The 11,259-nt window shown below is 37.4% G+C and overlaps 2 protein-coding genes across 2 annotated transcripts; one reads left to right on the plus strand and one right to left on the minus strand.

The window, feature by feature from the left end:
- Positions 1-1,487: 1,487 nt before the first annotated feature.
- On the minus strand, positions 1,488-6,704 carry LOC101300476 (S-acyltransferase TIP1-like). The gene is made up of 13 exons (XM_004287201.1): positions 6,284-6,704; positions 5,898-6,038; positions 5,039-5,151; positions 4,493-4,572; positions 4,242-4,405; positions 3,656-3,794; positions 3,465-3,564; positions 3,153-3,210; positions 2,889-2,966; positions 2,708-2,806; positions 2,544-2,622; positions 2,291-2,439; positions 1,488-2,170 (listed from the first exon to the last, which is right to left on the minus strand). Exons 1-13 carry the CDS (start codon positions 6,566-6,568, stop codon positions 1,751-1,753), a joined length of 1,905 nt encoding a protein of 634 aa, XP_004287249.1. The 5' UTR covers positions 6,569-6,704; the 3' UTR covers positions 1,488-1,750.
- A 2,598-nt stretch (positions 6,705-9,302) lies between these two features.
- LOC101308712 (probable polygalacturonase At3g15720-like) lies at positions 9,303-10,710 on the plus strand. Its single transcript, XM_004288716.1, has 5 exons — positions 9,303-9,569; positions 9,688-9,775; positions 9,877-10,016; positions 10,159-10,287; positions 10,480-10,710. The coding sequence occupies exons 1-5, from the start codon at positions 9,303-9,305 to the stop codon at positions 10,708-10,710; spliced, it is 855 nt and encodes a 284-aa protein (XP_004288764.1).
- The last annotated feature ends 549 nt before the right edge of the window (positions 10,711-11,259 follow it).

Below are 11,259 nucleotides of genomic sequence, written 5' to 3' on the forward strand. Positions count from 1 at the left end.
AGACGAGAGAGAGTAGAGAGAGAGAGAGAGAGAGAGAGAGAGAAGAGAGAGAGAGAGAGAGAGAGAGAGAGAGAGAGAGAGAGGATATATATATGCCACGTGTATTGGTTGGTTGCGTCACACTTTTTCTACTGGACGACTCTGCTAGTGCTGAAAACAAGGGATGACGAGATGGTGATGATGAGAGTTGAGAGATAAGAACAGAGACTTTCTCCGGTGGTGGGGGGTGAGGTGGGTCCCGCTAGAGAGCGCGACATTCCCGGTTTATTATTCGGCGGGAAAAAGCAAAGGCGTTGCCGCGTGGAACGGGAAACAGAACGACCTTATCACGAAACGGCGGCGTTTTGGGTTCTGTTCTGAGTTCTTGACTAGTGGCGGGTACCTATGTTGCAATCGGGCACGTCCGATGAATGAAGAGAATAGTATGGTCAAAAATACATAATCGAAATCGAATATATAACGTGGTCACATTCTAACTGAATTTTTATTAATTATAGATTGTAATTCGTAGCAGTGGCGGAGGCATGATTCAATTGTTATCGGGCTAATTTAACACCAAAAATATTTCAACGAATCTTGACGTATTGTGCGATAAGTTTTTATGAAAAATATAACTAAGTCTTATAAAACGAGGCTACAAAACTTCAATGAAATTAGGTGTAAATGAAGTATTCAACCGAAAAACATGAGGTGTAAGATGGAGCGAGGTTTGAGATATCTATATGTGTGTGTTAGAGTTTTGTAATCAGACTATTAGCTAATGTAGGAAGAATGAAAAGGAAAAAATGAGCATGAGCTCGACTTCAGATTCTCACCTGAGCTCTAATCTAGTCAAGACTAGGCTGGCTCCGGCACTAATTCGTAGGTCAGACGTCAAGACTCTTTCTAGTAACTAAATATGCCTCACGCTTGTTGTTTAATAGTGCGGAGTGAAATGTGAGCAGCAACGTAAGTGATGAAGAAGAAAAGAAGAATTTCGTTACAAGAAAAGAAATGCTTTTCCTTTCTTCACCACGATATGCAAGCTGCAACAAAGTAATTAAAAAGAAGAAGAAAAAGTTGCAACAAAGTATTGGAATAATTAGAGAATCAAGGAGATGATCATGCACAATGATGGTAACAACAAAAGAAACTTGCAAGAAACAAGTTGCTCAATTAGTAAATAATTACCTGCATGATTGATTAGCAATGTCAGTTTCAACCCATAAGTTAGTGTTAGGTGGAATTGTGAAGCGAACACTGCGCTTGGATAGTTGGATACATTTCAATTCAGTTGTATAACAAGTATCAGTTTGGAAAATGACTAAAGCTTCATAGGTGGGTTAGCAGAAGCCCTCCGTTTTCATAATACTACTACCTGAGTACATGACTTCAGGTCTCAGAAATAGCTTCAAACAAAAGATTGCAAGTTTGATGAAACATGAGGTCATTGGTGTCAAAATCATGACCTTAACATTAAGCCCCAACATAATCATAGAGACTAAAATCTTCAAGGAAGTGCTAAATCTTTCTATTGAGCAAAAGGAACAGTAACCAGGGTTTTCAACCTACCAATATACAAGAGCTCTGTTATTCACAACCACACTTCTTTAAGTGACTGATCAAAACTGAAAAAGACTGACTTCAGCAAATGTGGAGCAACTTTCGTATATGGAGCAATAAGCAATTAAATTACAAAAGCTGTAACTGAAGTATGATTATCATACAGAACACATTTTCAGCTACAATCAGGCCAAGGAGACTACTATCACTAAGACCCAGCAGGTCGGGAAGCGTTCCGTCCAAGGCCAAGACCCAAGCCTAAGGGTACATTATCAGTTTTTGGTTTACCATGGTTGCCATGGCTGCAATGGGCAGAATGAACATGACCTTGATGTGCAGATGCATTCGAATTTACGTTGATTGCAACATGGCCATTGCCATTTGTGTGGTGAGAATGGGAATCGCCATTTTGCAAGGCTGAATTAGTCATGTGCCTCATTCCAGTCCCCTCATCACGAGCTGATTCTTCAATCAATTCCACATCTTCATTGTAGCCCTTGATCAAGAAATCTGAGCAGTTCTTCTTGGTCCCATGATCATATGGGTTTCTGAAGTGACCCCCTGGCCCTCTAAGGTAGTTATAGCGCATTGCATTTGCCATTTCATTAGTTGTAATATTTCGCGCAATCTGTGACAAAAGGAACACTTAGAAAGTACAAAATGGAATCCCGCCATATATACTGGTGCGAGAACACTTTTGGATCATTTTTCTTTCAGTTATTTATTTTATAATTTAAAGAAGACTTACTTGAGAAGCTTGTACAACAGTCAGAACAGCCACACCAAAGAAGAGGAAGAAATCAACAATCAAAAACGATATAGCACCAAAATGATTTGTACCAACATGATTAAGCCATGCTCCAAATGAAGATGGACTGAGTGGATCACTCCAAATTCCTGCAGTAATTAAAGCAATTTCTTTTAGAAGATGTCACAACAAAATGATTGTACACAAAATGTTTAAGCAGGAGAAACTTCAATAGTCAGAAATTGGTACATACTCGTAACAGTGACTCCTCCAGTAGTCAACATCGCCAAAACTTCAAGAACAAGGAATATAAAGAAATCCAATTTGTTTTTCTGTACAACGATAAGAAAAATATCATTAATTGAAAACTAATTCCAAATAAGAAAACAAAAAATAAAAACTCATTAAGTTATGCACCTTGCCAATGCAATTGGATACCCAAGGGCAATGGTGGTCAAATTGTTCAACACAACGGTCACAAGTAGAACAATGCTTTGCACGAAGAGGCCTGACAATCTGATGACAATGTCAACAAATCATGTTAGAGAATAATATAAGAACTACGTGAGATGATTGAAAAATCAGTACTCTATGGCACCTTGCAAGTTGCACAGAGCTGAGACCAGTTACCAGCTAGCAAGGCCGGATTATTTATCTCAATCTTCAAAAGAGGTTCCTGATTAAAAACAATATTTTAAAAAAGTCAGCATCTTTACATAACCTTTACCAACTCTAGACAGGGAGTGCAATATAATTATTGTTTTTTATAGTATTAAAGAAGCCAGGACTATTATACATGAGTTGCGTCGACAAAAAATTATCGCTAGAAAGTGCACGGGGGAGAAAAGAAGATAGTACGCACATCATCTTTCATATTTTGTGAATCATGGATATTCATTCGGATGTAACCGGGATCTTTACTGCAATAAACAGAATCAACCAAAGGTTTAATTAGACGCCAGTACTCCACTCTACGCAGTAAACCATAAATATGCATGGTGATAGAACAAGAAAAGAGAGGGGAGGGAAAGGGGGTGTGGTATGCAGCCCATCAGAAAAGGACAGTGATAATACACCAGCCATTTTGAAAGGGAACTATTACGTCTAACATGATATCCAAGCCACTGATAAGGCATGCAATTAGCATCAGAACTCAGAAATCTATGTGCCATACCTGCTACACCGATATAACATAACCAGCCCTGCAGTTGCTAGGAAAACTCCAAGCCATGCAATAAAAACTGAGCCGGCTGTTAACTTTGGCAGATTTGGAGCTACAACCAAGTTAAACAGGGATTGCAAGTTAGTATAGTCATGACAGCATAGGCACAAATAGAAATTTAATATAGAGCTTAGAGTAGATACCCATGATAACAGAATGACTATAGGTCACAAGGAGCACAAAGATTACACACCAAAGTGCTGGTGCAAGTCCTAGCTTTGTTAGTTGACCTAGACGACTATTCCCATCACAACGTTTGTCAAGCAACCTTCGAGCATTCCCCTGCAAAAACATATTTTCCAGAGCATGTAAGTTCTTTCTATTCTGTCAGTTATTCTTTCTAGTTCCTTAGCAGAACTCAAATATGTAAGACCATTAATATCAAACAACACAACGCTCAATAGGTGTATATATGTCTCAAACACGGAAGAAGCACCAAACTACAAACACACACATACTAGCAACTTCTATGAAAGGCAGAAGATAGAATAACCATATTTGGAAGTAGAAAACAACATTACTAATGTATGCCATTCGTTAGATATTGATCAGTAATTTTTAAACAAGAAAAATGAGGGAAATCATTAACAACATATATATATCTTCATGTTATTTATCGTACGAGATGTAGACCCTCGACATGAGAGGGGATTTGAAAGATGAAGTCAATGAACATATATGTAACATTACTAACCAATTTTAAAAGAGTTATGGTTATAGAACACCTACAAGGAAAAAAGCAACTTGTCTGTGGTTTTTATCAGAAGCAAGTTGGGCTGGTGTAAGGCCAGTATTATCAGTAACCATCAAGTCCTCCTTTTTCCCAGCTTGTACCAACACCGTGCATGCCTCCAAGTTACCCCTGATCGCAGCCCAATGTAGAGGAGTGCAACCTGAAGTTACACAGATAAAACAAAATATATAACTATTGCACAATAGGTGAATTACACAAACAATAACGGAACAGAGGCTAAACTTACCCTCTTTATCTTGGCGCCCTCTATATGCATCCAGAAACAAAAGAAGACGTATACAATCAGCAAAACCTTTATAAGCAGCCCTAAACCCAAGAAAGAAAAGATTGATATGTTACAAGGCTACCAAACTAGGTGAAACTGGCTAAACAAGCTTTGTCAGTAGGACAGAGGAATGCAAAGTCTTTGTCAAAATATATGCAACAAAGACACAGACCAAACTGACATTAGATTTGAGGACTGAGAACATATAATCAATCTACTATCCAGAACTTCAGCAATGTTATTAACTGTACAGAAAAGAAAAGAACTTGCAGACAATGGTTTTCAAACAACAAAAGGTAGAAACTAGAATGAAAAGTAAATCATTCAAATGCTTTTACCAATCATATGTGATACATTAGGAAAACTATTAGGTTGAAGACAATCATGAATAACAAGTTTTACTTGAAGAGGTAATAATGTCATAGTGAATGTATTAGATTCTAAATAGAATAAACTAAAGATAGTTTAATAAATGATTAAGAACATGTAGTCAATATTTTCACATACCAGTGCAAAGGGCTTCTTCCATCATTATCAGGAACATCAGGGTCAGCATTCCATTTCGAAACAATATGATATAGGAAAGCAGTCTGACCGTATTGGGCTGCCACATGTGTAGTCTGCGATCATATCAAATTTGACTAGTGAGACAAACATGTTTCAGCCAATTTATAAGTCGATATGGGCAATAAAATGCTTTTCTGTTAGTAAAAAGAGCCGTGCAGGATAATAAGAAATTGCCCTGTCCATTTTCAACTAAACTATAGTCGTATCAGTAAAAGCCTATTCCGAATTTTCACTCTTGCAAGGTTCAAAACTCAGTGAGCAAGACCTTGGCCTTCTGATGATTTCAACTTGATTGAAGACATTTTGAAGCATCAATATGCAATATTGCAATATCACTCACTCTGTAGTGCATACTAGCTTTCACTTTGAAATGGTTATGAGCCTCCATCTAGCAGTTGCAGGTTCTTAAGATTGTGTTTTGTCATCTGTGGTTCCACAAAATCCCTTTATTACAAGTCCATAATGCCTTTATGTTTTCCATTAACTTTAGTTCATATAGCAAGCATTCCTAGTCTTTGTATCAAAAGTATCATTCCCTTGCCCACAGAACCTAAAAAAGTGTCTCTTCCCACAGATGAGAAGTCTCACCAACCAACCCACATGGCAATACATCCCTCACGACTAAGCTTATAGCACAAAGCTTAAATTTACCATTAGCATAACTTAACCACAAAATCTGCAGCTTAAGAACTACTTAAAACTCACAGATACAAATCCACCTATTGCCCTCACAATAACTAAACAAAACACACAAGCAGATGCTTCTGTCCGAAGGAAAACCACAAAAAGAAAAACTAACCTGATAGCCATACATATCCTCGGCATTCACCCGAGCACCCTCTTGGAGTAAGAGCTCCGCAACCTGGATAGCACCCCGCACAGCACTCCAGTGCAATGCCGTCTGCCCCGCATGATCCTTCGCATTCACATCTCCTCCGTGCTGCCATAAAAACAAACCAGCATCACTTCCACACTTTCACATTACATTTCTCCCCTTCTAAACAATATAACACTAATAAAATGGCCTCAAAGAAGCCAAACATGTCAAAAAAGCTAACATTTTTAACCAACTAAAAAGCATTAAAAGCTTAAAAAATGAATCATCAAAATCATTCAAATATCTCAATGTTTGATTTAACAACCTTTTTGATACAAAAAAAAAAAAAAGAAAGTGAGAAGAACAACCTCTATTATATACTGAGCGGCGGCAGTTCGGTTGTTAAGCGCGGCCCACTGGAGCGCGTAGTAGCCAAGCCCATCGGTCTCGGAAACCGAGCAACCCTCACACTCCACCAATCTCTGAAGCTTCTCCAAATCGCCGTACGCCGTCGCCGTGTACACGTCGTTCCGGAGACTCTCCTCCCCAATCACCCCATTCGCTTCTCCGCCTGAATTTCCCGAGGCGGCCGCCGCCGACGATTCGTGATCGGGGCGGGTCTCCTCCTCGACGACCTCGATCTCCGACGACATTTTCAGAGCAGCAAAAAAGTCGCGAGCTTTGGGCTAAGGGTCAATTGCGCATTGGGTTGTGGTTGACCGTGGGATATGGAATAGAGGGAAAGGAAGATTCCGAGGGGGGGATTTGGATTTCTAGGGTTTTTCTGGGAAGCCGGCCATGGTTTGACTATGGATTTTCAGTACTAGCCAAATTTCTGAGACTTGACCCCAAAAAAAAGCCAAATTTCTAAGCTTAATTTTCTTCTTCTTCCAAATATTAAGGCTCTGTTTGGGGTTGTGTCCATTAACTATATACTGTTTTTTTGTAATATTATTTTTATTTTTTAAATGCTTAATTTTCTTTCAAAATTGATAGTGGGTTTTATATAGAATGAAGATGAAACATACTCGATTTTCTTTATTGTAAGTTTCGTTTTTAGAAAATACAAGAGACAAAACATGTAACTATAAGAGTGGTGCTACATACACCAAAAAATTATACAAAAAATAAATATCAAATTATGTGGCATCTACTACGTCATCACCTTCAATCAAATAATCTTTAATATATCCATTATTCTTATTTTTAAATTAGCCTAAAAATATATGTATTATGAATAAAAATAAACATAATAATCTTAGATCACTCATCATCAAGGTTTCATCCAAGTCTTCCATGGATATATGCGGATGAACCAAACCATCATTGTTGGAGATGGTACAATAACTCCCACAATAATATGGTCAGCAATTGTCAACCTAAAAGCTTAAGAACGTCTGCAATCATCTTCTCTTGATCAGCATGTGTAAAGCAACATATTCATCTCATGTATTTACTGTTATTGAGAGCAAATAACCTTCATCGACAACCTGATCAAGCAAGTTGTTCCTCAAGTGCTATAACTCTTGATTAGTAGTGGTGTGGGATATAGCAGCCAAATTTGTTCCCGGTAGATTTCTCAAATTGATGTTTGTTAGCCATGGTCATGACTAAATACAGAAGTTGCAGAATTGTGCGAAGCCATCAAGTAGTGTCAATTTTTTATTAAAGTTTATGAATTATAGATGATATGAGAAATTTGGGAAGACAAGAAAAATTATTCGAAATTAAACTTTGAATAGATAGATAAACATCAAAGTTGAATCGCACACAATTGTTTGGAAATTTTCTGGTGAAGCCTTTCTGGTAATCAAACCCAAAGTTTAAGAAATATTTGTATTTTTTATTTTTTTATTGTAATTGCTGATTTTCATTTTAGCCCAAATTAATTTATCACGTATACATGTTGGAAATTACTAGGATTAAAATGAATGAAGTGGCACATGCCACATCATTTGGTATATGATTTTTGTATAATTTTTTGGCATCTTTAGCATTTTCCTAACTATAAATGCACACTATGACTTCATCAATTTTACAATGTTTAAAGTATGTATGTCATACATTTAATGCATCGTAGTTGATGTCTTGATAATTGTTTTCATTCTATCAATATAGATGAACATGTCCCTATAATTAGCAGATGGACTATGATTCGGATTACTAAATATAACAATATATACGATTGACCGAAATTATTGAGAAGACCCAACAAAAAGAAAATCTCATTGCTAGCTGGAACCAACATGATCATGACAAACCCTAGTTTCTGGCTAGCGGGAAACTTACGTTTACAGGCGTATGCATCAATCTTTTTCTGACTTTGGCACCACATCTTTACTTGTTCTTTGCAATCAGAAGATCGGAGAAGAGAAGACCGGCAACTAAGTTGATAGATCTACCTCAAGACGTTGTAACGAACATTATTAATTATGAGGCTGCCCACCAAATTGATTTGTTGCCTCTAATGCACCTCTAAGAAATTTTCAGACATAATCGAGACACCTTTGTTTGCTCCAATGCACATATCAAGATCACTTAACTTTGGTATGAACTCTGTTAATGAAGTACCTCAGCTTATGCTTTTCACTCAAAGTGCGATGACGGAACAGTATCAACTGTATGATCATAAAGCACAGTTGCAGCCATTGAAATATAGCGGCAAGTCTGCACCATGGAAGCCATATACTTTCTTTCGACTTCAAGAAAGAGCAGTTTGATTGGACTCCTTAACCTGCCTTAGAAAGCAACCGTGAGTTTTACTTGCTCATTCTCAAAGGAGCTATGACCCTTTTGGATACCTCATCAAGGTTGAGTGTCGATGTATGGGTGATGAGAGTGGTCACTACTCACTACACTAGAGTACAGAATGAGGATCCAAATGTTTTTAGATCGTCCTCTTGACATAATGGACAGCCATTATACTTGTGGAAGTTGTGGTGAATGGAAGAATGGTATCTTCTTCGTAAAAAATGCACTGTATATTTATCTATGAATCCATCCACGCACAACTGGGATCACAAGTTTGATGTAGGCAACACTACGAGATGGTTATATTATGTGGATGCTCTGAGTTTGATAATAATCATGATTTGTTGTTGGTGGTAGAAAAACAAAATTATATCACGTAATCAAAGGATTTTATCTCATTTAATCGAATCATATAACATTTATGTAACCGCACCAAATTAGCCCATGAATGGTTGCTATTATTTTCATCAAATCAAACCAGAATGTTATCTATCTGTATGATCTTAATCATGTCCATTAATTTTTGCAATGACATAGGAAAATGCACTATCATCAGTACTACTTTTGCAGCCCTAGCAGCCTCTGTTTCGTGTTCATTCTTTCTTTGTTTTTTTTCATTGTTGGAGTTAGCTAGCTATGGAGGGTCGTGTAGTTGCAATGATATTTTTACTCATGATCATTCTGGTTGCTTCACCTTCACCAAGTTCATGTGCGAGACTTAATGGTTTCCCCACAACAACTACTTTAAGAGATGATGATTCCATTGGTGTTTATGGTGATCAAGTTGCTACTGTAACATCAAATTCATTCAATAATAAGAAATATGGTGATGTTTTTGCAACACCATATAGATTCCATGAGTATCGTCCTCTCTCAAGTAGCCAAACCAGTGATGATTTACAAGTATATAAATTACCAATTAATGATTTCGCTGGCAAAGCTCATGTTATTCTGATTAATCTACTTCTGTTAAATTTTATTTGATGCATCTTGATTCTCTGTAATTTTGGTTTGTTGACAGGCATTTCCGGAAGCAGATGGAACAAGCACATTCAATGTGATGAATTATGGTGCTATTGGGAATGACCAATTTGATAACACACAAGTATGTATGATATATAAACACAGTTTAAATTGGCTAATTAATATTCTTTGTTATTACATCTCCTTGTAATTTCATCACGATTTCGTCTGTTTATTTTGCTGAAAGGCCTTTCTGAAAGCATGGGAATTGATGTTTGTGGATCCACTCAAGACATCCCTACCCTTATCATACCAAAGGATAACAATTTCCTGCTCAGTTCTGTTGAGTTTAAAGGGCCTTGCAAGGCTGCAAGTGTCAATTTTCAGGTATATAGCATATAACAAAAAAACTTGCTCATTTTCAGGTGCTGACTTGCTGTTATACAACAAAAAAAAAAACTATCATTGCATTATGTTCAGTTATTTTGGGTTAAATTGTACTGGTCATCTTAAAACCTGTGTAAAACAGCTAAATGGGAACATTGTCGCGCCAAATGATACGAATGCTTGGGGAGACAACAAGGGCAGATGGGTTCAGTTTGATCAAGTTCAAGGTCTGATAATCAATGAAGGAGGTCAAATTGATGGTCAAGGTCAGGTCTGGTGGGAAATTTGCAGCAATTCAAATTGCAAATGACCAACTGTAAGTGAGATTAACAGTGTCTTCTTAACATGACAATATGTATTAGTCATGTTCATGTCTAGCTAGCGCAATATTCAGTTCCATTTTGCTGGCTCTTTATCAATTTAGAACCAAATATTGAATTATTCATTGGTGATATTACTGCAGGCTCTCCATTTTGACAGTTGTGATGGTCTTCGGTTGAGTAATATTACGCATATTAATAGTGCAAAAAACCATATAACCATCACCAGCTGCAATGATGTCCAAATTTCTGATATCCTTATCAGGGCTCCAGATGAAAGTCCAAACACTGATGGAATTAACATCTCTACATCAACCAATATCACCATTCAACGTTCTTTTATAGGCACCGGTAACTGGAACCAGATTTCCTAGCTGAATAACAGAATTGTAGAGTTTAACAATTTGGAGCAAAAATAAACTGCTCCTCACAATGCTATGTGTTGTTGGATTAGATGCTGGAATAGGGCCTCGTTTGGTTGCAATTTGGAGCAACCAGAAGCAGTAGTGTTATCTTCTATACTTCCTTCATGAGTTCCAAGAGACTTAGATCTAAGGAACTCCGATGAGTTGAGCATGCATTGTAATTCTGATATGCAGGAGGCTATATGCTTTCTTGCCAACTCCAAACATCTCCCTTGAGGACGTCTCATGCAAGCAAGAACGTGATAGAAATGCTGCAAAATAAAGACGCCAGCTCCATTAAACTAGTACATATCTTTAATTAAGTGCATGGATACATGCTTACAGATAATGCAGATGCATTTAAAATATAAAAAAACACAAGGTACAGACCTTACGAGAAAAGGCAAGCGGCATAACTGCATAAGAAAGATTTGCAGTAGGCTTCCTCCAATTCAAGATTATTTTGCACATAGGTCTGCAAACAAGTAACATAGCTGGTATATGTGCATATATATATAT

The sequence above is a fragment of the Fragaria vesca genome, linkage group LG1, assembly GCF_000184155.1.
Source record: "Fragaria vesca subsp. vesca linkage group LG1, FraVesHawaii_1.0, whole genome shotgun sequence".
NCBI classification, from domain to species: domain Eukaryota; kingdom Viridiplantae; phylum Streptophyta; class Magnoliopsida; order Rosales; family Rosaceae; genus Fragaria; species Fragaria vesca.

Bases quoted from the DNA above. Each gene is read 5' to 3' on its own strand.
- LOC101300476 (XM_004287201.1), bottom strand. From the start codon at position 6,568: ATGTCGTCGGAGATCGAGGTCGTCGAGGAGGAGACCCGCCCCGATCAC. The intron at 3,795-4,241 runs GTAGGTGTTCTA...ATGTTTTTGCAG, and splicing joins GACAAGTTGCTTTTTTCCTT to GGGAATGCTCGAAGGTTGCT. The intron at 3,565-3,655 runs GTATCTACTCTA...ACTTGGTTGTAG, and splicing joins TAGTCATTCTGTTATCATGG to CTCCAAATCTGCCAAAGTTA.
- LOC101308712 (XM_004288716.1), top strand. From the start codon at position 9,303: ATGGAGGGTCGTGTAGTTGCAATGATATTTTTACTCATGATCATTCTG. The intron at 9,570-9,687 runs GTATATAAATTA...GTTTGTTGACAG, and splicing joins AAACCAGTGATGATTTACAA to GCATTTCCGGAAGCAGATGG. The intron at 10,288-10,479 runs GTCTGGTGGGAA...ATATTACTGCAG, and splicing joins AAATTGATGGTCAAGGTCAG to GCTCTCCATTTTGACAGTTG.